The sequence below is a fragment of the Poecile atricapillus genome, chromosome Z (genome assembly GCF_030490865.1).
Source record: "Poecile atricapillus isolate bPoeAtr1 chromosome Z, bPoeAtr1.hap1, whole genome shotgun sequence".
Taxonomy (NCBI): Eukaryota; Metazoa; Chordata; class Aves; order Passeriformes; family Paridae; genus Poecile; species Poecile atricapillus.
In genome coordinates this window covers 118,948,681-118,974,765 of record NC_081289.1, presented here as the reverse complement: position 1 = coordinate 118,974,765, position 26,085 = coordinate 118,948,681, and the positions used below count along the sequence as shown (strand labels likewise).

Here is a 26,085-nt window from a genome sequence, read left to right as displayed (position 1 = left end):
CTCTGCATCATACCACATGCAGGCTTAGTCTCCTGAACTATATTTTTACTCTTGTGATGGTTTTCCTCTTTATGGTTTATTTCAGAGGAAGACAAGCTGTAAGTGTAGCTTTCTTTTCCTGATTAAATAAATAAAAATAGAGAAAGTGGAGAAAATGGATGATATTTCATCCTGGCAGGAGTAGGGTAATGCTTGTCCTTCTGTAATGGCACTAGTGAGGCCACACCCTAAATCCTGTGGTTTGGGCCCCTCACTTATAGAAGGATACTGAAGTGCTGAAGCATGTCTGGAGAAGGGCAACAAAGGTGGTGAAGAGTGCAAGTCCTGTGAGGAGCAACTGAGGAAGTTGGGGTTTTTTTCGCCTGGAGAAAAGGAGGCCCAGGGAATGTGTTACTCCTTAATAAAACTGCTGCCTGAAAGAGGTTCAGTTTCTTCTCCATGGTGACAAGTAATAGAACAAGAGGAAATGGCCTCAAGTTGCCCCAGGGGAGATTTTGACTGGATATTGGGAAAAACCTCATTGAAACAGTGCTCAGTCATTGAATCAGGCTGCCCAGGGAAGTGGTAGAATCACTGTCCTTAAGGTGTTGAAAAGGTGTGAGGATGTGGCACTTAGTGATAGACTGGGTGCTGGGTTAGTGGTTGGACTGGATGATACAGGTCTTGTTCAGCATAAATAATTCTATAATTCTGTCATCCATCCTTCAACTTCCTTACAAACCCACTGCTTTCTTCTGCCTTGCATCAGAATTTAATGTTTCCTGTCTGGGTACCAGTTTGATACTACCACTAGTTTGCATTTACTTTGCATAAATAGCAACAGCTCAATTCAAGAGTCCCAGGATGCTGATAGCTCTGTTCCATAAAGTGATTTCATTTGTCCCCTACCAGCCATATGGTCTATTCATAGATTTAAAGTAAGGACTTGCATGGTGTACCAATTAACTTCACAAAGTCTCCTGCTTGTATCAGGTAGCTGTTGACCACATTCAAAAAAGGGCAAAAAAAAATTGAAGGATGGAGTTTTTGTGCTTTTTACATGCTTGGCAAGAGACTACTCCTGTTTGTGGTGCTCAACATTTTGATGATACAGCTCAGGAAGAAGGTATTTCCTCTGTATATGAAATGGATTTTATCCATAGTCTTTTCAGCTGTTTTCTTAACTTGTCAGTTTCTAGCTGTTTTGAAATGGAGAGTAACACAGTCAGCTGTATGCCAACTGGTACTCTTGGGTATTCAGACACACAAGGTAAATAATTTTTACTTACACACAAGCCCAAGTTACAGAGTACATAGCCATATGTCAAACCCAGAGATTACATATTTAGCTATTTTTACCCACTTGCATTTCAGTGATGGGTACAGGTTTTCCATGTACTACTGCAGTCAGTTCTAAAAACGGACCAGAAAACACTAATGAGAATTAATCATGTCCCTACTTAGCCAGGTTACTGTTGGAAGTCGATATGTCAGCTCTTGTAATTCTTCTCCCCCACATTCACTTTTCTTTTAAATAGCATTTGATTCAAAGTTGTAGTTTTCAAGCCATGGTTCTGTTTGTGAGTGCTCTGACTTGGACAAGCATGCAGGACTCTTCATTCTACCCACTCTAAATTGAATTTCATTATTTGTTAAAAGTTTGAAATTTGCTAGAAATATGAGAACATATTGCAGTTTCAGCTTCATAATTATCTCTTCTTTTGATTCCAAAGGAGAAAGAGTGTTGGTAGTAGTATACTTTTAACAGGCCTGTGGCAGTTTGTTTCTGGCCAAATACTGCCAGGGAAAACAAATAGAAAAGGAGCCTCATACAAATGAGGTTTCTGCATTTCATTCCACTGGACAATACTGGCTAAAAGGGTGGAATTATATGTTTGTATGCACCTTGTAAGCTGTTTGACAGAAATGAGAGAAAATCGGAAAGATTGCACACAAATATTTTTCTAAGCAATACCATTTTCCAAATAAGCAGTATTTCTTAATGCTTTTTTAACTGGTGCTTATGCAAGTGTTTTTAATGTGGGCACACATGGGACTAACATGTTGAGCTGATGCAGTAGCAATGAACTGTCACAGTTCTTTCGCAGTCAGATCTTTTAATTTATTCTGGTCCTTTTTCCTTTCAGCACGTAGCCTGCTAGTTGCTAGGCAACCATAAGTGGTTTTTTTCTTACTGCACATGATTTTTATGTGGTAGTTGTTGTAGTTATTATTTTCTAATTACATAAGTGGGCAAAAGGATTAAAATCAGAGTTGCATTAATAATTAATAATTTTCTAATTAATTACTGAAAGATCCCATTTGTTTATAGTATGGATGCACATATACAATGGGAGTGCGAGATAGTACTTCCTTGTGAGAGTAGGTTCTGTAAAAATTACAGAACAGAATAAGCTGTTACCAATCTGAGTAGACACAATCAGGCTATAGTTTTCTGTCATGCCCTTAATGCTTTTTCTTTCATGGCCTTAAATGGTTTTCAGTAATTAATTGCATCAAGCAAAAGCTTGAGGGTTTTCTATAGCATTCTCAGTTTAATAGAATGTGTGAACAAATCGCAGTTGGCTGGTTTTGCACCTGGAAAATGGAATATTGCTGTTTAATAATTTATGAGTTGTATTTTTTAATATAAAATACCATATACGGATGGGTGTGTGGATGTAAAAAGAGAAAAGAATACAGCCATGAGATTAAAAGCTATAATCATTAGGAACTATTTCAGTAGGACAGATAGGCTGAACGTGTTTTAAAATTGACCAGAATTAGTTTATTTGTGGCTGTTTCCTTTTTACTGTTCAGTATTAGACTCTAAAGCACAGTTGAAGAAACCCAGCATCAGTGGTTCAGTAATTTTAGTCAAATAGAAATTTCTGTTAAGGCTGCTGAAATAAAACACAGCAGTGATAGTCCTTCTGTATATATAAGCCACACTCATCCCGTAGCAAGGTGCAGGCAGGTAAGTTAGTGTGCTGTGAATTGGTGCAACAGGATACTGCTTTGTTTTGCTTTGCTTCCCTCAGAATCAGTGCCTTGTGTGTATAAGGTGGGCACTGATCACTTAATGAACAGCTGAATTCCCCGTGGCCTTCTGTATAATGCTCCTAAGGAGTCTGAAAGTTTTGAAGATACAGTACTACTTTCACAGCATTTTATTCTCATTTTATAAACAGAGATTAGAAACTTAAATTTTAAGATACCATTTGGGCATCAGAGATCCAGTTGCTGGTTTTCATAGTGTTGCATATGTTCAGAAGAAATTCCATTTATTTCAGTTGCAGCTGTTACTGCTCAACACTTCCCCCTATGAACAAAAAAAAAAAAAAAAACAAACCCAAATAAAAATGCAGTCCTCAATTTTTAAAGGAATAGAAACAGAAGTTAATTTAGTGAGTTCTGTAGAATGTATAGAATGCATTGCTTTTCCTTGTGTTGTTTGCAGTTTTCATTTTGATAGGGTGGTCTGTGATGAAGACAGGTTCTGTCATGTATCATGACATAGGCACACAGGTCAAGAGCAAGACTATTGCCTTTAAATCCATTGTATAAACAGGGGAAGTATGAAAGTCATGAGTTTGTTAGTCCATACCAAAGAAAATGACGTGCAGAATTTCAAAGTTATTTGCTGGCAGGAGAGAAATTAAGTAAGATTTGACTGTGATAGTTACCTGGCCTTTTATGCTTTTGTCCATTTCAGTAACAGGGTTCTTCCCAAATAAATTAGATCTGTTGGGTGATGTTGCTAGGAGCTGCTACTGAGATGCCAGTGGTCTCTGTGCATATCCATCCCAACAGCTTTATGGAGTACATAGACTTCACTGTCCTCTCCTGGGACAGGGATGCACTGTATGCCCACCACCTTGTCTCACCTACAGTGGCCATGCCCAGGAGCGTGCTCAAGTGTATGCCAGGACTTTGCTGAGACCCAAGAGACATACTGGTGGCTGCTGCTGCTGTAATTGCAAGTCAGACAGGATGTACAGGATGGGACAGAGGCTTTTGGTTTCTAGATCAGCATTGAATGAAAAAATACACTCCCTGTCTGTTGGTGCCAAGATTTCTGTAGAACAACGCTGGTTAGCAGTCTGCAATTAGAGTATTTACATTATTGTCCTCTGGGATGGAAGGAGCAGCATTGTCTCAGGACCGAACTGAGAACAATAAAAAATCGTGGATTAGGTGTGCACCAGATAGTTAGGAAATTAGGAAAATCAGTTTATTCCTCCTTGTTCATTAATCTATCATGTCCATAAGAAAAATAGTACCTTCTCAAATTTTGATGTTACCTAGGCATCAAAAAATGCATACCGTATAGTAAGCATTCATTATGTCCATAAAGGGCAGGGCTCTTGCCAGCTTTGTGTTTTTTATCATTCTTATTGTCCATTGCAGAATTGCTTCATTTAACCTGTAATTTTAGTTTAATGTCTGATAAGATCCTACACCACTCTGGTGGGTGTTGCAAGAGAAAGCCCAGGGGGAAGCCGGTACTTGGTAGCCTTCTTGCCCAGCTCCTGGTGTTCCTGAGATACTATCTGAAAATTCTGCTGAGAAAACAGGGCCTCTCTGGAGTAGCTGGGAGAGAAGAAAGCATATGAATGTGAACTGGGAAAGACTTGTGAATGCTGTCTTCGATTCTTCACATGACTGCTTTTTTCTGCTAATCTGTGAAAATTACATGCACATGGGGGAAAAAAACAATTAAAAACAACACAAAACCAAACAAACCCCTAAGTGTCATCAGCACATTTCCTCTCAAGGTGACTTACAACCATGTATTATTTGGAAAACGACGAACAAGAAGATTAAAAAAAGATCCTCAAAACAAAAGTGTTATAATAGCTATTAAAAGAGGATAAACAATGGGAAGTATGGGAATCTTGGAAAAGTTGAACGCATTAATTTATAGGCAACATTCCAACAGTATAAAAGTTTAATAATCTATCACTTTATTTCAAATGAATGAAGAAGTACAAATGGCAGTAGTGATTTTCAAGATAGTTGGAATGATCTTCCCTGAATCCCAACAGTCATTAGTAGAAGTTACTCGTTTTTTGTTGTTGTAACATCAAGTTAGGCTAATAGCAATCAGTATATAGTATCATGGAAATCAGTATGGTTTGCTATACTGAGGAATTACAAGATTAACTATATAGTGACCAAGAAGAAGACAAACTTAAGAAGGAAGAATTGCTAAATTTATTGAACAAAAACCAAGGAAACAATAAGAGTGTACGCAGCAAAAGACTGTGGGATTCAGATGCAAATCCTAATTCTTCTTTCATAAAGCCTCTTATACATATTCATCTCTAATGATGTTAGATGTCAATGACATATTAATGATATGTTAGGACAACAGTTTCAAATTTCAAATTGTAAGTTAATCATCTGTACCACATTTAAAAATCAGGGTTCTGTTTCTAATCCTTAGAAAGAAAAACTGTGATTTTTTTTTTCCATTATTTTAATTTTTTTCTTATTATTAGATTCTGTGTGTGTGTGTTTTGTGGGAAGGTTGTAGTAATTCTTCTCAGTATGGCTTTTTTTTTGTCAACAGTTCAGGACGGCAGCTAAGTGAAGTCTTCATTCAGCTCCCATCTAGGAAAGAACTACCGGAGTATTATGAATTGATTAGGAAACCAGTGGACTTCAAAAAGATAAAGGTAAGGAATGGAGGAATTTTGGAAGTGGAGATTCCTTCATTTCATTTTGTTTTATAGAAGGGTAAGCATAAAGTTGTTTTTAAAATAACAATGTGATTATTTCATGCCACCTGTATTGGTGGATTTGATTTTAAACATTATGACACACCTTGTTAGTCATGTTGTTTAGTGTATATTGCAGTATATCAGTGTAATTTCAAGGTCAAATCAAACTGTAGTAGTGTGACATGGATGACAGTGCCTTTTTTGTAGAGGCCTAATTGTAAATTGGTCAACAGATTTGGTAAAAACACACTTGACAAAGATTTAATAGTTCTAGGGGAATATGCTTATCTCTATGTTTAAAAAAAAAGAACCATAAATATCCTGAGTTGGAAGGGATAAACACCTATCATCAAGTCCAAGTCCTGGCCCTGCACTGGACAAGAATCACACCATGTGCCTGCAAGTGTTGTTTAAACACTTTTGGAGCTCTGTCAGGCTTGCTGCTGTGACTTCTTCCCTGGGGAGCCTCTACCAGTGCTCAGCCACCCTCTGAGTGAAGAACCATTTCCTGATATCCAGCCTAAATCTCCCCTGACACAGCTTCAAGCCTTTCCCTCAGATCTTACCATTGGTCAACACAGAGAAGAAGGCAGTGCCTGCCTCTGCACTTCCTCTCATGAGGAAATTGTCGACCACAATAAAGTCTCCCCTCTCCAGGCTAAGCACACCAAATGAGCACAGCTGCTCCTCATAAGGCTTCTCCTTCTAGACCCTAGCCTCCTATCTTGGAAGAGCCAGGTCAGGTCCAAACAGAGTTTGGTAGGTGGGGTCTAGGCAGCATGTTGCACCTTGGGTAATGTCATGAATCTATGTCTTTCACTTGTGTTACGGCTACTGGGTTTCTTTGCTAGAAAGACAAAACCGGAACTACTTTTACCAAAAGAGCTCAATTTCTCTTGCTTTTAACCCTTATAGTCCACAAAGTGCTTAATTTTTGCTCTTTTACTGCATTTTTTAGTAATATGCTAATAACGTGGTTGAAGAACATTCTGTGTTTTAAACAGATGCTTATCTTGATGCTTAGGTAAAGTTTTTTAAGAGAAAGCTTCTAATGTGTTGAATCAAATATTAATTCAGTTTCTTCTCTGCTGTTCTTCTTTCTGCATCACTGCCCATCAATACTTGTCTTCATTTCCTTAACAAATGCAACAGGAAAGAATTCGCAACCATAAATATCGGAGTCTTGGGGATTTGGAAAAAGATGTCATGTTGCTGTGTCACAATGCGCAGACATTCAACTTGGAGGGATCTCAGGTCTGAATGAGTTAATTTATGTTAAATTAAGTTTCCCCTATATAGTGTTTTTAGTGCTTGTTGATTATTATTTCTGTATATAAAGTCTCTGTTTCAATTCTTACTTTTAAGTAGAGAAAAATGTCCACATTTTTGGAATCCAGAATTCACTGGACACTGCTGCAGTGTGTATTTTCATAAAATTTGGTTTTAGCACTAATTCTGAGATCAGTTTTTTCTGATCTGTGTAGCTTAAAGCTGGAGTAAACCTATTTGAATCTGTGTATATGTAGTGATATATCAGTTTAGGTTTTCCACAGTGGATCACAGAAGTAGCAGATGTAACAGTACAGCTCTAGGACAGGATGTTGAGGAAGTGCATCATAGAAAGCTCTCATGGAAGATAAAAATCCGAGATTGTCCATCAGTAAAGATGTCTATGTGGAGCTTTTAACCCTTTAAAGTGTCTGTTTCTTTAGTTTTTTCTATTGTTGAAAGTTCAGTGTCCATTGTAAGAAACAGCTGGAATAAATCCCAGATGAGTTTTGGGTTTAGAAGGCAGACTGATCTCAAACAGATATTTTGCACACATGGGCTCAGAATTTGGACCAGGGTGCTGATACAAAGGGAAAGACTAGGAAATCTGGATGGCAGATATGAAAGATAAGACAAAAGAGGTAAGAAAGGTGTCTCACAATGCAGTGAAACAGTCTTGGAGGATTATTTTTATAGATGAGATCCAAAAAGTGTGATGCAGACACAATATTCAGTTGAAGCAGAGACCATGAAGACAGCTTCCATAATATGCAAGAGATAAAAGATGTTATTTGAAGCCTAAATAAAAGTAAGATGAAGGATGATGCTGCCAATAATGAGTATTTTCTTAAAATTTTTAAACATTAGTGATAACATTTAGCTAAATTGGGGAGTTTATGTTAAATTTTGAGGATCAAAAATTAGTATGGAATTTATTATGAAGAACTGTTGGATTCAGCTAATCATTTAGTGATTATTTTTGATATCAAGAGACAGAAAAAAATATTTTTGTAATATGTACACGTCATTTTTTTCTGTCTTCAGTTACATAGAAACAACTGCAAATAAATCAACTGAAAATATTTTTTAAAGTAAATTAATTATGGTATAATGCTTGGGACAAAGTTTTCTAGTGTTCAAATGTAAATTTTCAGTTTACTGCTTATTCATATAGCAGTAAAATGGGTGTTAATATCTCATTATAACAAGGGGGAAAAAAGAAAGGGAAAGTTAATAACAAAAAGTATAACTGAGACTTCAGAAAATGGTAAAAGTTGGTAGAGGAGATAAGGAGTTGAAGAAAAACCAGTAGTGAAATGGGAAAAATAACAAAATTATGCACATTAGAATGACTCAACCTGCCTATGGAAAACTGGTCTCTTGTTAGGCAGCAACGGTAGAATTGAGTAATCCTGATTGAAGTGTTAGTAGATATTGCTGCTCTGTTTGGAAATAACCTAACATGTATCTGTGCTGCAGTATTATTTTATGAACCAACAAACCAACATTAATTACCAGACCAAGTATTACTTTTTATATAATGAAGCCCAAATAGTGTATATCTAAGGTGTTTTTTTGTTTTTTCGTTTGTTGGGTTTTGATGTTTTTGTTTTTTTCCTGTAGAGTTCTCACATCATCCATTTTGATTTCCCCTGAGTTGCAGGGCACTTCTGCAGTAGTCCCTCCAGTGTTCCAGGCTTCCTTGATACACCTTGTGTTCTTTGTTTTGGTCTACCTTTGCTCTGACATACCAATTGACTTCAGTAAATTAGATTGTGTGTGCACTCAAAACAAAATGGCTAATTCAGATAGCTGTTTAAGCACACAGTGAACTTCAAGTGTTCTGTTAATATGGTGCATTGAATGCTGCTTTTCCTTGGAGCAAAGCAGTTCCATTTGAGATAGAAGCTTATTTAGAGTTTTCAGGGATAGAATGACCTTATGTATTAAGGCTTTTGTCCTCAATGAAACCTCAGTGTTTTGAAAAGCTTTTCATATTGTAATAGTCAAATGACATACAGATGTGTGCAGGGTTAAAAATGCTTGTGTGTCTCTTCAAACGGAAGATTTCTCATGAATGTTGTAATTTATTGTGAAGTTCTTTTGTCATTGTTTCTCCCTTTTTAAAATAAGTTCTCCTGTCATTGTTGCTTGATTTTTTGAAACCTGTTGGAATTTGGTTTCTGTCAAAATAATAAAATTCCTATTTGCACAGGTTTTCCTGAATCAGCCCCATAGGGTTTTTTGAGTATCAAAATAGATAGGAATATTACAAGTAATTCCACATAAAGAAGGTTAAAATAATTTTTGGAACTCCTGTATTTCATTGAGAAGCTATTTGAAAGTCTGGGTCACATTGGTGCCCTAAATATGGAGTGGCCAGCATTAAAAAATAAAATGTTGTAGAGGTTTTTTTGTCTATAAAAGTGTTTTTATGAGAGAGAAGGTTAGTTGAAATAATCATTCCTAAGAACAATTGTATATGAAAAATAAATAGTTTTCAAGAGGAACCTGGCAGGTTCTGTCAATAGCTGACTTGAGGTAGGTATAAGAGAAAGTAAATTGTTACTTGACTTTAAGGAAGAAAGTTCTGGAGTCTCATGGTGCATTAATGCCGTAAGACAGAAGTGCAGCTTCTCAAAGGCTTCTCTATTACTTTTTATAGATAAGAGATACTTAAAAATTTTAACATGATTGAGGGCTGTCAAACATCTTAAAAAGCACAGAGGAACATACACAATGGGGAAAAATCCACAGTGAAGGCTAGTTTTACAAAAAGAGCACTTGGTGGTCAAGTGGAAAAAGAAGTAACTGGATATTTCATGTTAAGTATTCTGAACAAAATTTTTCTAATTCAGTTTGTTGAACCCAGGAAGTATTAGAGCACTTCTATCACATCTAGCATACAGACTGCATAATGACAGCCAAAAGTCCTCTCATTACCATTTTCACAAATACCTAGCGTCTCTTTATACAAGAAAGTACGTCATTCAGCTGGAGGAGTAGAATGACAGCCAGGATAGATCATGGTGATGATGATGATGACAAAATCAAATGCAGTCTGTTACTCTGTACTCTTCTAATAATTATTCTTCATTGTTTAATACTGAGTTGTGCAGTTGTTGTCTTCTGACATTTTACAAAACAAACCGCACAAGGTCATTTGTTCAGGTGATGATAAAGAATCAGATATTCAGCAACACAACAAGATCTTTACTATGTTAACCAAAGAAATGTGTTACAAACCAAAAGCAGTCACTCTTGAGAGTCCCCTCATGCTGGGGATTTTAGAGCAAATCTGATGTACCCAACATACTTTGGATGCTACAGAATATTTGAGGACACATGTTCAATTTAGAGCAAGCCATAATTTTTTTTCAGTCTTTTTAGATCTGAAAGGAAGTAAGGGATGAGCTGCTTGGGATAAATTATTTTCCTTGTAGCTTCTTTGGATTTCAGAAAAAGCCTAAAGATAATTGAGGGTTAGTCATTTGTCATTATTCACTGTATTGCCAGACAATAACCCAAGTTTTAATTAAGGTGCTTACTGATGAAGTCTGTTCCTTTGGCAGGTTTTCAAGGGTGTTATGATCTGATGAAAATGCACAATTGTTCCTGTGGCAGTAGAAATAATAAGATAAACTTTAACTAGACATTTTAGATGTAATACTGTCCTGGTTTTAAAAGACAGGTGTCTGCTAAGGAAGGCAGAAACCTTCCTTGAAAGGGGAAAATGTAAAACACCACCCCCCCCAAATTATTATAATCATGAAATCAAGGGGTTCTCAGGCAAAGATATGGGAATAGGAATAAAAGTTCTTCACTAGGAAACTTAAAATGAAAATGCAGTAGTAGAACAAAAGAACTACAACCAAAAAAACCCAAACAAACAAACAAACACTGTCAGAGCGAGAATACAACCTGACAACCCTGTTGGTCAGTCAGGGTGTTGGTAGCAGTCAGATTAAATGCTGGCTGCAGTCCTCCTGGAGTGACAGATGTGGTTCTATTGAAGTAATGACCCCATAGAAGGACGTAGCTTTCCTCTGAAGGTCCGGTGGTGTAGATGGGTCTGATCTTTCTCCTCTGGGATCCAGTGGAGAAAGGATGCTTGTGGTATTTTGAGTCTCCAAAGATATCCAGGTAGGGATTCTTGGCTCCTCCCCCTGGGTGGAACATCTCACAATGGGATGATGTAATTTATCAGTCATGCAGTGAGACTCAATGGCCCATTAACAGAAGATATCCCCCTGGAGGGGGATGGGTTGTGGAAGAGATAAAGAACACTGCCCCACCTGGTTTTAACAGATAGTAATAAAATACATGCTTTTGGTTACATCTTGCTCTGCAACCTAAGAAAAATACATTTGTAAGAGTTGCTTCTTTTCAGCTCACTACTGATGAATTTAGAGCATGAAAAATTAACGCTGGCATTTCTTGTAAAATTCATGCAACAGACATTATTACTTCATATTTGAAAAGGCTATGTACTCTGTTGACTTGCACTGGAAATTTAGGCCTATGCTGTGAATTTCTGATTCAGCTTTACTTCAGAATTCTAATAGAGATATGTACCTGTACTGTAGATCTATGAGGATTCCATTGTTCTTCAGTCTGTGTTCAAAAGTGCACGACAGAAGATAGCCAAAGAAGAAGAAAGTGAGGATGAAAGCAATGATGATGAAGAAGAAGATGAAGAAGAAGAATCGGAATCAGAATGTGAGTCCCCTGCTAGATACTAACAAGCAAATATATCTGGGGATGGAAGAGCAGGTTTTGCTGCTTCTGCATGGAGACTGATTATAAGTTTCTATTTTCCATTGGTGGAAGTAATTTCTTTATGAGATTGCTTTGGTATAACATTGTTTTTGTCTTTCAACTGGGTGTTCTGGCTTACTTCTATTTAAACTATTCTAAAGCCAGAAACAAATTAAAGAGGTGCTTTGTGGGTGGCCATAATTATTTATAAGCTCTTCATGGCCTCTTCATGCTGTTTGTAGATGGATGTGCCGGGAAAGGCTAGAGACAGTCTTTATCAGCAAGTGGTCAACCTTCAGGCATGATGTAACATACAAAGTCCATTACATGGTTAAGAACCAGATGATGTTGAAAACACTCTTCAGTATGACAAGAACTAAGTGAAACCCTGATTGTTTCAGAACACTCATTAAGTTCCTACAGATTTGGAAACATGATGAAGTGGAAAAGGATGGATTCCTTCATTGCACTTTGTGCAATGCATACATCTATCCAGATTCCAGCTACCCCTTTTCTCTGGTTAAAGAAGCTGTTGACCCTGATCTACCCTTCCAAGTGTGCATGCAGCTTCAGTAGCTCATTTGGAAAGGAGTGGATATTACGGAATCAGAATAACATGTTGTTTAGAAAGGTGTCCACTTAAAATTCACCAGTATCCTCCACATAGCATTTTTGTACTTTAAAATATGAAAAAAAAGTTCTGTTTATGTGAAGGCTAAACATTTCTATAGTAAGGAAAAAAAAACTTTTAAATTTGTATCTTCTCCTTATACTACCATATACTACCTGTGAACAAGAGACAGCATTTGAAATTGGTAAGTGAATATTACATTAATGTACACTATTAAACTTTTTGCAGCAAAATCAGTGAAAGTCAAAATCAAGTTAAATAAGAAGGATGAAAAAAGTCGGGAGAAAGGAAAAGGCAAGAAGAGGCAAAGCAGAGCAAAAGCCAAGCCTGTCGTGAGTGATGATGATAGTGATGAGGATCAAGAGGAAAATGTAAGTTTTGTTCAGTGAGACTGTGGAAGTGGTTGCAGTGATTACATCTCTGCCCTGTCCTGCTTGCTGTCAGAATTCTCAACTGTTCATGCTTAAGCACATATTTAACTTGTAGTGATCATCCTGAGAGAATTGGGTGGGGGTGTTAACTGTATCTGAGTGCACTTACGAGATCTGGTCCCAGTGCTGGAAGACAAGAAGTCTAAGAAGTTTGCATCTTATTTCTTCAAGCTATTCCTACATTCATTGAACCTTTAAGTCTCATGGTCTGTTCACTTTTGTCCACACATGAAAAACTTACAGCTTGACTATTTTTTACCCTTTTTTTAGTGGGTGCTTCTATTAGTGCAACAAATGAAAATAGATGTCTTCCCAGTTATTCTTAAATGTCTGGATAGAAAGAAAGAGCTGGTGTTTCCTGACTCTCTGTCTTTCCTGTCTAAAGAAGTCTACAGCAATTAGATGAAATTTCATGAAAGAGAAATACTAGATAACACAGTACCTTTCTTCAGGCTATCTTGATTTGTCAGTTTAATTGTCATATTTCTTCCTCGTACTCCCTTTTATTTTTCCTTCTTTAACAAATTCCACAGAATAGCTGGAAAGAATTTCTGACTTGTCTTGTGTCTCTTACCTCTAGGACCAGTCGGAAGCAAGCGGAAGTGATGATGAGTGATCCATAGGGTTTATTTTCTTGGCAGAACTGACCCCTTCCCCTTCTCTTCTCTTTTCTCCTATTTTACACCCAGTGAATTCTTTTTGTCAAATAGACATTGGGTTGTTTCTGTATTCTCATTCTCTATAAATTAGCTTTAGGATAGTGCCAGACAAACATATGATATCATGGTGTAAAAAAAAGGCAAAAAAAATGTAACATATTGTGACCAAATGGGCCTCAAAAAACAAAAAAGAAACCTTTTGAGGGAAAAATGTGGGTTGATAGTATATTTCTATGGGCTGGTTTTGACTTGGTAATGGTTTGATTGTGCCTGGTTTTATCATTTGATAAGGTTTTTTTTTCAGTGGCATCAGAAAGGCAACAAAAAAAAGTCTTTTGTAGCATTGATAACCAGGAGAAGTCATTAAAAAACACTGGTTATTTTATTTTTCATCAGGCAGTTTTCAAATTTTTTATTTGTTCCGTACTGGTTTTTTACACTGTGGTACATATATGCGACTTTGTTTAATAGCTTATAAATGTTCAGTAGTTAGCTTTCATACATCCTGCCCCATATACGTTTTTCCACTTTACGCTTGATGATCTTCAGAAAAAGGCTTTTTGAATTGTATCAAATTTATGTCTACTGTAAACTTTGCTTAACTTTTTTTTCTCTATTAAAAAAGTTGGTTTAAAAATGCTATTGAATATTGCAATCTATATAGTGTAACGTATGGCTTCTTTCATCAGACTGATCTTCTATGTTACCAATGTGGATTATCACCTTTTCCCTAAAGTGTACTTAATCTTTGCTTTCTTTGCACAATGTCTTTGGTTGCAAGTCATAAGCCTGAGGCAAATAAAATTCCAGTAATTTTGAAGAATGTGGTGTTGGTGTTTTTCTAATGAAGAGACAATTTAGTTCAATAGATGCAGCCTTGTTCCACAAAAATATCTCTGTAGTAGCAATGAGAAGGCAGGAATGTCTCCTGTAGAGAGGTCTACTTTGGCCCTTCCTGGATGTAAAGTTCAAATATCATAGAAGTATCTTCTGAGATGGAGAGAAGATACACAATACAGTGTTAAAGAATAATAATATTGAAGGAGTAGACTGATACCTTGAAATAAAAGCATAGTTCATTACTTAATTACAATTGAATGATAAAGCAATAAACTTTTTTTTTCTTTCAGGAATTGTGTGTCTATATGGCTTAGTGGGCATGAATACAATTAGTTATGCAGGCAGTCAGCCCACCCATTAGTTTATTTAAAGTCTTATATTGAGGTATAACAGTGGTGATGCAATAAGATTTGAACTATAAATTTGCAGTTAACACTGCTACTCTGCAAAACCAAAACTTAGATTTAAACACATATTGTGTAAAAAATGTACAAGCCTAGAAGCCTCTTTGTAAAGAGAACATTTCTTTGTTATATGAACTTCTGAGAGAGTGTCTGTAATAGATCTCTTCATTCTGCCTTGCAGTATGTTATCTGCTTCAGATTTTTGTAGCTCATTTGAAGTGATCAGTAAGTTGGACTGGAACCCATTTGTTTATATTAGCCCTGCACTGAGAGAAGTCAGCTTTGCTTAGCTTCAGCAATTTCAAGCATCTTATTCCTGGTGCGTCCCCCATCTGAACTGAATACTCAGTATTTCACAGAGAAGTATCATTGATCTCGGAGGCTCACATTGATAATATCAGTGTCTGAAGCAGCATTGCGAAGAACAAAGTCCTGGTGGACACCAAGTTGAACATGAGCCAATAACAATGTGTTATTTTGGCAAAGGAAGTATTCTGAACTGTATTAGGAGGAGTGTTGCCAGCAGGTCCAAAAAGGTGATCCTTGCCCTCGCCTTAGCACTGATGAGATGTATCTGGAGTACTGGACTATTTTGTCCAGTAGTGGACTCCAGCTGAAGAGAAGACATGTACTTACTGTAGGAAGTTTAGCAAAAGGCCACTGATGTAGTTAAAGGACTGGAGAATATGACATACACAGGAAGTCTGAGAAAGCTGGCACTGTTCAACATGAGGAAGAGCGGGCTCAAAGGCACCTTGTTGGTGTGAATTAGTATTGGGAAAGGGAAGGTGCACAGAAGGCAAAGCCATGATCTTTTCAGGGCAGGACCAAGAGGCAGTGGGTGCACACTGAAACACGGGCAGTCCCTACGAATATCATTTTACTATGAAGGTGAGTGAGCCCTGGAACAAGTTGCCCAGACAGCTTTTGAAGTCTCCCTTGGAGATACTTAAAAGCCACCTGAACGTGGCCCTACTTGAGCAGAGGGATTGAGACCAGATGACCTCCAGAGGTGCCTGCCAGTAGTTCTTCTGTGGTTCTGTGACACAGGATAGTTTACTTTTCAGTGACAGGTTGATGAGACCATAGAGATATGTTATTTTTTCACTGCAAAATGAACCAAGTCTTCTAATATGTTATACATGACAAAAAGCATGTGGCAGTAGGCTCCAGTCATTGCTGGCCTAGACTGGATTTAAACTGCCAATTTGGACATCAAAGGCACAGTATCATATTACCCATCCCCAGAGTCCTTGATGACTTTGCAGTAACCCAGTTTCATTTATTTTTCAAAAACTTATTATTTGCAGATAAGCATTTACCTAGATAATAAAAATTAACTAAGATACAGCATTTCTGTTGAAAGTAGCTATGAGTTTGGTCAATAACCCAAAGTCTTTTGATGATACCAGTTTGCATGAAGAAATACAATTGAATTCTTGGCTGCAGTTTCTTTTATCAGGTTTAAGTAATTTCAAAATATTTTCAGTTTCTTTTCTGAGTTTCAGAAAACCCCCACAATACCTGCAATTATTTTTTAACATTAAAATAAAGTAGATTTAGGATGTAATCCGTGCTCATGCCTCCACTGCAGTTGGTCCTGTTATTTTGCTTAGGATTTGAGTTCATTTCTACCAGAGCAGAATTTTAATTGCTATCTTGCTGTTTCTCTGTATAAATTTACTGTATTTTTCAAAACAAGTTGTTTTCCTGGCAATCTTAGTGCATTACTATATGAAAAAAAGGTACTGGGAAAATTGTTATCATGTATAACTTTCCAAATAGTTTACCAAAAAAAGGAGATAATCTTTACTTAAGGTATGTACAAATTTGTGTTTAAGATGGAACTATTTCCTCTTTTACAGAATTCCCTCTCTAGTACGAACTGATGAGCAAAACATTCAAAATACCTTTTGGACTGTACCTAAAAAAAAGCACAATGCTACTGTCCATATTGAGGAAATTTTGCTCATTTCCTGCCTTAATATCAAAAATAGTGTAATAAAATTGTAAATGGTGTAGGTTAGGCTCTGATGAAGACAAGCAAAGTGAAGTGAATAGCAAGATGTTTTCTTGATGCATCAGTTTCTCCTGGGAAGTAGGCAGCAGTGTAAGTGGGTCTGACAAAAACATTTAACAACTTTTATACATTTCAGATGCTATTAATATTTCTTTTCCCCTCACATCTTCTGAAAGAACTAAAGAAAATACAGAATTTCATTGATATAAGTGGCTTCTTCCTTATATGTGTCTGGTCCTCAGTGCAAAGTTATTTTTCAGTCCCTCAGCTCATGAATGAGTCTGGCAACTCAATGGTTATTGAGGCTTAAAGACATGGCAAATGCTGCCACAGCCTCTGTGCACACTGAGACAAAGGCACAGCTGATGCAGTGGTGAGCCTCAAAGTTGTGTGCAGTTATCACTTTTTCATGAATGCTTGGATGATCAGGTTTTGCAAACACATAGTCTAGTCTAGAAAACAGGACACAGAATATTAAAAGCCAAACTAGTTTTTTATTAAGGGATTTTTAGGCTGGTGTCTTGCTTTCCCTTCTGTTCATCCCCTGAAGAACTTCTAAAATACTTTAAAGTTCCTGCAGTTTTTGTATAGGGACTCCAACTGTATGCTGAAACATAGTTCACAAAAGGACCTAGGAAAAGTAGTTTATGTGATTGTTTTGACCTTGAAGAAGGAGGAAAATTAGGTTCAGGGTAGGCAAAGAGATGAGTGATACACAATTTTGACTCCTTTGCAGTTACTTGTGTATAATTTGAGGAGTCATTCATCCCTGAAATCTGTGCTGAAGAAAGGTGTAGAAGTACGTGAGAAAAAAGCAATAAAAGGGTGTGAAACAAGCCACCAGTCAGCATTTACTTGATTCTGTTTTGATGAAACTAAACATTCCATTCAGTGGGAACAGAACTTTTGGGACTGTGCAGTCATGTGAGTGTTTAAACAGCAAGGGCCATGTTTGCACAGGGGGTAACTTTGTTAATTACATTGAAATGAAAATGCCATGAAGGATTATCCAGAGGCAGTCTGCCTATTCTCTGTGAGGAAAGTCAGAAAGTACATATTATTAAACAGATGTTTAAGCATGATATAAATCAAAAGTTAACTGGAAGTTGGTGCATCACTCTCTTATTTCCTCTTAACAACCAAGAGCTCAGATGAGAGTAGGTTGTTGCAGACACACCAGTATTTCTTTCTCATGCAGAAGTCACATCTGCTTTCCAGATGCAAGTCCTTACCTCTCCATTAGCTTGATGAAGATTGTCAGTGTGGCAGTGTTTACCATATTTTTGGCTCTATGTTCACACAGAGATGGGTATGCTGAAGAACATGTTGAATTCTGTGCCTTGATCAGACACTTATGTATTCTCCTGTCGTTGTTAAAAAAGAGCTTGTATTTCAAGCTGTATGGTGTTTTTTCCTTTCTTGTTGTATTTGTGACCACAGCAGACAGTAAGAACAAAATTTGTAACCAATTAGATGATGACAGCTTCTGTTTTCTTCCCCTGTATGCCAAGTTGCTGTCAAAAAGGCTGAATCACAACAAATTACTGCAACATGAAGTTACTATGTTTTCAGAGGGACCAGAAAGCTTGTATTGGAAATTTATACACAATACAAGGACCATTTTCATGACAACTTCCAATTTAGGTAGCTGCTTCCTCGGTTTGTTCTTGGTATTCAATGTCATGTTTTCATGCACAATCCATTCTTGTGATGACATGTGCTGGTGTTTCATTACATTTGTCACTTTTGGTGATATAAACAGTTTAAACTATGTACTGCATCATCTGCCACCTGGAAATGCAAACTTTATGTCAGCTATTCTCATGCCAAGAGGTGGAGATAAAATCAAGAGAGGACCCAATATTAAGACCTGAATTCATTGCAAGAGAAAGAGAACTACTTGTGTACCAAATGTAATTTTTTTTTTCTCTGAAGCAGACATGACTCCTGGTAGAGGTGAATTTGTATCCACTTGTACTATTTGTATTATGGTTTATACTCCATTTTACAGTACTAGTATCTGTTAAGTGCATTCCCCTTGGGCTTCCATAATAACTTCTCTCCATCACCTTCCATTGGAATAAATTTTGTATGTACTCGAGTGCCTTACAGACTTAAAGAAGTTAGTGCTTAATTGTGCAGCATTACTGCCCATCTCCTTTGTCATTCTAACATGAAATGAGAAAGAGAAGGAGGAAAAAGGCATTGCCCAATGATTCAATTAGAATTTCACTTTTTCTGAGACCAGGACAACTTGTTTCTATTAATGCTGTTGTCTGCTGGCATAACCCTAGGGACATGTCAGTGCTCCTGCACTTTTAGAAGTTTCTTTGAGCCATTTTTATGGTCAAGGAAGAAAGAAGTGAAGCTGAGCAAGTCTGACATTCTGCAGATGCACAAAAGAAGGTAAGTGTTCCATGCCAGTGCACTTAAGCACTCAGAAAAAGTAAATGAGTATTTAAAGCTTTGCAGTTAAGTTCAACTGCATGAGGGGCAGTCTTACCAAAACAAGAAACAACATTTTACATCTGCTTTAGAAAGCCTTACTAGACCAATTTCCACTGCTATATTGCTTCATTAAATGTAACTTTTGCTCAGCTTCTTCATGCCATCTTCTATCCTACTGTTCCTGTGTGATAGTAAAGATTTAATTCATAGTCATTTTGAGTCATTACAGGAAAATTATTCATCCTGGTGGTTGGCCAGTGTGATGCCTGTCTTCAAGAAGGGTCAAAGAAAGATCAGGGGAGCAGTGCTGTGGAGGGTTATGGAACGAACAGATTGTCTTGAGTGCTGTCACACAGCATGTACAGGAAAGCCAGGGGATCAGACACCGTCAGCAGAGGTTTGTGAAAGCCATGTCCAGCTTGAACAACCTGATTTCCTTCTTTGACAGGGTGACCCACCTAGTGGGTAAGGGAAAAGCTGTGGATGTCATCTATGTGGAGTTCAAAGCCTTTGACAGTGATTCTCACAACATTCTCCAGGAGAAGCTGTCAGCCCATGGCTTGAACAGGTGTATTCTGTGCTGGGTAAAATCCTGGCTGTATGGCTGGGCCCAGAGATTAGTGGTGCAAGGAGTTACATCCAGATGGTGGCCAGTTCCCCAGGGCTCAGTACTGGGAACAGTTCTGTTTAATACCTTCATCAATGACCTGGATGGGGAGATTGAATGCACCCTCAGTTTGCAGGTGACACCAAGCTGTGTGGGAGTGTTGATCTGCTGGAGGGCAGGCAGGCTCTGCAGAGGGATCTGGACAGGATGGATCATGGGCCAAGGCCGTGCTGTGAGGTTCAACAAGGCCCAGAGCTGGGTCCTGCCCTTGGGTCACAAGAGCCCCAGGCAGTGCCACAGGCTGGGGCAGAGTGGCTGGAAAGCTGCCCAGAGGAAAAGGCCCTGGGGGTGCTGGTGACAGCAGCTGAACATGAGCCAGCAGTGCCCAGGTGGCGAAGAAGGAGCTGGATTTGGCACTTGGTACCATGTTCTAGTTGATAAGGTGGTGTTTGGTCAAGGTTGGACTCAATGATCTTAGAAGTGTTTTCCAACCTTAAAGATTCTATTACTCTGTTAATTTTTTCACTATTTCTAGGGAATCTGGAGGATGCATAGATGCTGTTTATCACAGTCCATACCAGAATCAAAGTACATTGCAATAGTGTTTTCTCTAAGATGGATAGGTTAAACAAAAAAGAGAAAAAAAGAAAGAAAAATAAGGAAGAGGTGGCTTATCCTAAATCTGGTGAGTTGATTATTTCTTCTTATGGGCAAACAAATTGCAAAGGCTCTTGCTGTCTCTTTTTCCAGACAGTTCAAAGCACCCTCCCTGTTCCCAGAACATAAATGCCAGGTCCAGCTGACTTGAGACACAGGCACCAAGCTGTAGGGGAAGAGGCTGAATTTATTCTTCACAACCACTAAAGTGGTGGGTTTTTTCTTTCTGCCATGCACTGATTCTGTCATTCTGACTACCTCTGAGGCTCATGCTCTTTGCCTTTTCCAATGTGCCATGTTGAAAGTTCTCAGCTGAGAGACGTTGCTAGAAAAATAAACATGAAACTTCAGTGCACTTTTTTTAACCTCAGTAATATATAAAAGTACAGAAAATACCCTTCTGCAAGGGCTGCATCCACCACAGGTGTAAACATTTTCAGGACGGTCACATGTATTATCTTTTCCCTTACAGAAGGGCTGGAATGTATGGAGCTCACAGTTGTCAATGCCAGTTACAGGCTTCTGGGTAAGGATTACAGGGCAAATAATGCAGATGTCATCATGGGAGTCTGCTATAGACCACCCAGCCAAGACAATGATGCTGATGAATTACTCTTTGAGGAACCCCTAAATCAACTGCCCTTGTTCTTATGGGGGATTTCAACTTGGCAGATGTTGGCTGGAAACATCACACAGCTGGCACAAACAGATCCAGGGGATTAATGGAATACCTGGATGACCACTTCATGATTACAGGTACCAAGAGAGCTGGCTAGAAAAGATGTGCTCCTTGATTTGTTGCTTGCCAGAGAGGGTTGTGTTTGTGAAGTGGAGATTGGTGGCCATCTTTACCACAGTGACTGTGAACCAGGCTTAAAATCTGTTGACAAAAGGAAAAGTGCCAGCAAAACCTCAGCTCTGGATGTCAAGAGAGCAGACTTCAGACTGCTCAGGAACAAGTGAGTAAGGTACCCTGGGAAAATGCTTCCACAGGTGCTGGGGCACGTCAGTGCTGGTCACATTTTAAGCACCATCTTCTAAGGGCACAGGAGGAGGCAATTCCCAAATGTCAGAAGTCAAGCAGGTGAGGTAGATGATGGCTTGTCTGAGCAAGAATCTTCTTTAGGAGGTAGAGAAAAAAAGAGAAGGTGTTGGCTCAGCAGAAGCAAGGTCAGGTGACGTGGGAGGCATGCAGAGATGCTGCTCACCACTGCAGGGAGAAAATCTGTCATGCTGAAGATCCACTGCAATTGAAACTGGCCACAATTGAAGGGGACAATAAAAAGGGGGGGGGGGGGGGGGAGTTTATACATTAATAGCAAAGGACAGTGGAAAAATGACATTATCCTGTTACAGGATGGGGACTGTCACCTCACAAACAGGGACATGGACACGGCAGAGATGTTTAATGCTTTCTTTCCCTTTGTCCTCAATGCCAATGGTGGATTAAGGGGTCCCAGTGCCCTGAGCTGGACGACAGTGGCTGTGAGAATGATCAACTCCCAGCTCCCTGTAAATCTATAGGGCCCAATGGAATTCATCTGAGAATACTCAGAAGAGCTGGCTGATGTCATTTGTAAGGTCTACCTCCGGTTTGGAACAGTCTTGGGAATCCAGATAGGTCCCAGCTGCTTGGAAGCTGGCTGACGTCCCAGTTTTCCAGAAGAGCAAGAAGGATGAGCCTGGAAACTCCAGGCCTGGCCATCTCACTTCAGTGACTGGTGAAATTATGGAGAATGCTATTCTGGGAGGTACTGAAAAACACCTGAAGGACAACGTAGTCATCAGTCACAGCCAGCACAGGTTCATGTCAGAACAGTCCTGCTTGTCAAACTTAGCTTACTTTTATGACAGAGTAACCCAACTACTTGATCAAGGGAAGCCAGTTGATGTAATCCTTTTGGATTTCAGTAAAGGTTTCCATACCCATCCCTCACAGGATCCTTCTGGACAAAATGTCTGGCACACAGCTGGGTAAACACATAGAGCAATGGGTGAGCAACTGGCTCATGGGACAGCACAAGGGATTACAGTGAATGGGGTGAAACCAGACTGGGGACGTGTCACTAGTGGGGTTCAACAGGTCTCCATCTTAGGCTCTGTGTTCTTCAATGTCTTCATTAATGATTTAGATGCAGGACTGGAAGGGACATTATCTAAATTGGCAGATGATGCAAAACCTGGGAGGAGCTGTTGACTCCCTTAAAGGCAAGGTGGCCCTACAGGTACACCTCCATGAATTAGAGGGCTGAGAAATTACCAATCATACAAAGCTCAGCAAGGGAAAGTGCTGGATTCTGCACTGGGGATGGGGCAGCCCTGCATGTACAGGCTAGGGAATGAGATGCTGGAAAGCAGTGCCACAGAGAGGGACCTGGGGGTCCTGGTTTGAGGCAAGCTGAACACGAGTCAGCAGTGCCCTGGCAGCCAGGAGGGCCACCCGTGTCCTGGGGACATCAGGCACAGCATCAGCTGGGCAAGGGAGGGGGTTGTCCTGCTCTGCTCTGCTGTACTCTGGGGCAGCCTCACCTCGTGTGCTGGGGACAGCTCTGGGTGCCACAATAGCTGTTGCGGTGCATTGGTGTTCATTATATTTGATTCAATTACATTTGTTATTGTTAAGTTGTAGCCCCCCCCCCCCCCCGCCCCATGTTAATACTTTGGTCCCAATCGTGCCCTCCTACCCCAGTTGCCAATCCACCCTGATACCAGCCCCTTATTCCCGAATGTTTCGTGTTCCCCCTCCCATTAAGTTGTCAATCCTCTCTTGTGTCAACCCCCTGCCTGAACCGCCCCCTTTGGAATTCCCTTATTCCTCCAAGCCCCATTGGACCATGTACCCCACTCTCCTCCCCTGGTGTTCCCCATTGGTTTATGTATTGTGTAACCCCGCCTTGTGCTCCTCCCCTAAGTCTTCCCTATTGGGTTCTTATTTGTACACTCCCCTTGCTCCTCCCCCACATATAAGTTGCTGTACCCCTGCATCTTTTGTCTTTCTTCCCTGGAACCTTCAAGAGAATAAATTCCTTTTGGAAGCCACATGGAAGACCTCTCCCACGTCCTTGCTCCTGCCCTTGACACTGGACAGCCAGTGCCGTAGAGTATCAGCCCTAAGCTACCCTGCTTTCCAGGAGCAGCCCACTCTTGGCTCGGTGCCGGGAGCTGGCTGGGGAAAAATCCGGATTGGCTTACTTTCAGCCACCACTTCTGCCCAGTAGATGCCCGGTGCATAGTCATTGACTAGGACATCTTCTGGTATGGGAATGACTTGCTCTGGTATGGGAATGACTTGCATGATGACCTGCTTTTTTGGTAAAAAGAAGGGTGGGGGAGTGCAGCTTGCCAGAAGACTGAGGTTTTCCAGACCTCCTGGAAAGGTGATCGGGGAAATCTCAATCTCTGGGTGTGTGAATTTCGTGTCCCTGATGATGACGTACTTACACTTTTCCACTGTCCTTTGCTATTAATGTATAAACTCTACCCCCCCCCCCCCCCCCTTTTTATTGTCCCCTTCAATTGTGGCCAGTTTCAATTGCAGTGGATCTTCAGCATGACAGATTTTCTCCCTGCAGTGGTGAGCAGCATCTCTGCATGCCTCCCACATCACCTGACCTTGCTTCTGCTGAGCCAACACCTTCTCTTTTTCTCTCTACCTCCTAAAGAAGATTCTTGCTCAGCCAAGCCATCATCTGCCTCACCTGCTTGACTTCTGACATTTGGGAATTGCCTCCTCCTGTGCCCTTAGAAGATGGTACTTACAGTTTGGTCCCTGGTCCACTAAAGTCCCATCCAATGGTTCCACATCAACTACCATCCAGTGCTGGGACTGGAAGAGAATGTCTTTTACAGTGGTTAAGTGTCGTGTCTGGTTAGGAGTCCGTGTTTGATGGTGTGACTGCTCCCCCTGCCCCGCGAGACCTGTCCCATCTGTAGCTTCGCGCGGGGCAGGTTCGCGCCGCCTTCCTAGTTTTTTTTATTTGAGTCTTTATTTCCCCCAACTCCATTAGGAGGTGCCCTCCCTCCCGCAAAATTCCCTAATTGGCCCTGGCAAGGGCTTGGAGTTGGACACTCCCTCACTAAATGTCCCAGCTGACCACAGCGGAAACACTGGAAATGCTGCGTAGGTGGAGATTGGGTACGCTGGCTCGCTGGGTGCTGGGTCACGGCTGCCATAGGTGTTGTTCTTGGTGCAGATGTCGGCCCCGTCTTTAGAGCTCCCATCGTCAGTACTTTTTTTGTGCAGGCTTCTATGATGATCTCTAAGGTGGGAGGTGGATGGGCAGGCAGGCTGAAAATGACTTGGCGACAAGCTTTGTTGGCATTTGCTTTTGCCGCTTCCAACAAGAATTGCTCCTGCAGCTCTGCCTTCTCTATTTGCCTTTCCACCTGTGCTTGTAGCCTATCTACAAACTTAACAAAAGGTTCATTAGGGAGTTGCTTCAAATTCAGGAAATTTATTTGGAGCTCTTCTTCAGGTGATAAGTTGAAAGCTTTCTCGGTGGCCTCCACGATTTTGACAAGAACAGACATAGGTAATCCCCTGGCCTGCTCTTCAGGTTTAGCCCAATTCCCTTCGCCACACAGGTGATCTAAAGTGAGAGGGTTTTTATCCAGGTCAGTGGCGGTATCTTTGTAATGCAATAGCTCAGAAAGCATGGTCTCCAATGCCCTCTTCCACCCCTGTTTCCACAGCTTAAACTCAGCTGAGGAAAGGAGGCAGGAAAACAACTCTTTTAGGCCGGAGGGGACCATTTCGTTTGTAGAGAAGATAGCTTTCAACAAGCCTCTAAAATACTCACTCCTTCTCCCAAACTCTTTCTGAGCCTTGCACAATTCCCTCTTGGTTTGGAAGGAGAAGGGTTCCCATTTATGGTGTCTCCCTCCCCTGCCACGAAAACTCACCGGTGCAACGAAGGGAATATCAACCAGTTCTGAGTTTTGGCTTCTAGGCCTATCACTTCCGGTTTCCAGAGCATGGGAACCGGAAGGAGGGGCGTGGGAACCAGAAGCCAGAAGGGGTGGGGCTTTTGGAGGACCAACCGAGTGGGAGGGCTTAAGGAAGGAACACCAGCAGGAAGAGGCGGGGTTTGGGGGTGTGGTGCTGGGATGACACGCCCCAGAGGAGGAGGAATTTCCTGAGGGATAGTGGGAGGGGTATGAACAAGGAGAGGAGTTAGGGAAGAAGGGGTTGGTCAATGGTGGAAGAAAAGGACTGTGGGAAGGAGAAGCACAAGGGAGGGGTCCGACCATGTGGTCCCCGCATCTTGTGCTCTCTGGGGGACATTTTGTGGGTCAGGGGAAGAACAGGGGGACACAGGGGAACAAGGAGAACAGGGGAACACAGGGGAACAAAGGTTCTGGGATATGTGCTGGGGGTTTTCAACTTCATTTAACTGGGGATTAACAATCTGGGAAGCATTAAACTTTGGATTAACAACCGGGGAAGCAGGGGAATGGGTAGGGGCTCTGGCACCTTGGCCAGGGCTGCCAGGGCTGGGGTGCTGAGGGAGACATGGGGAGCCAGGGAGACTAGAGCCATTGCTGGTGCCCTGCATAACACGGGATGCTCCACACGTCTCCCTCAACTTAGGGGCAGAGGTAGAGGGACATGGGGGTGGGGAAACTGGGGATAACTGCCCTGGCTGTCCTTGCACTC

General features: G+C 40.3%; 1 protein-coding gene across 6 annotated transcripts in view; it reads left to right on the top strand.

Annotated features, from left to right (window-relative positions):
* SMARCA2 (SWI/SNF related, matrix associated, actin dependent regulator of chromatin, subfamily a, member 2) overlaps positions 1-14,276 on the top strand; it is a 119,502-nt gene extending 105,226 nt beyond the window's left edge. For all 6 annotated transcript variants that reach the window (XM_058827106.1, XM_058827110.1, XM_058827109.1 and 3 more), the window contains 5 exons: positions 5,555-5,660; positions 6,858-6,959; positions 11,561-11,693; positions 12,592-12,734; positions 13,375-14,276. In XM_058827106.1, the coding sequence (XP_058683089.1) occupies positions 5,555-5,660; positions 6,858-6,959; positions 11,561-11,693; positions 12,592-12,734; positions 13,375-13,410 (520 nt within the window). In that variant the 3' untranslated portion in view covers positions 13,411-14,276. The remainder of the gene's footprint in view (positions 1-5,554; positions 5,661-6,857; positions 6,960-11,560; positions 11,694-12,591; positions 12,735-13,374) is intronic.
* The last annotated feature ends 11,809 nt before the right edge of the window (positions 14,277-26,085 follow it).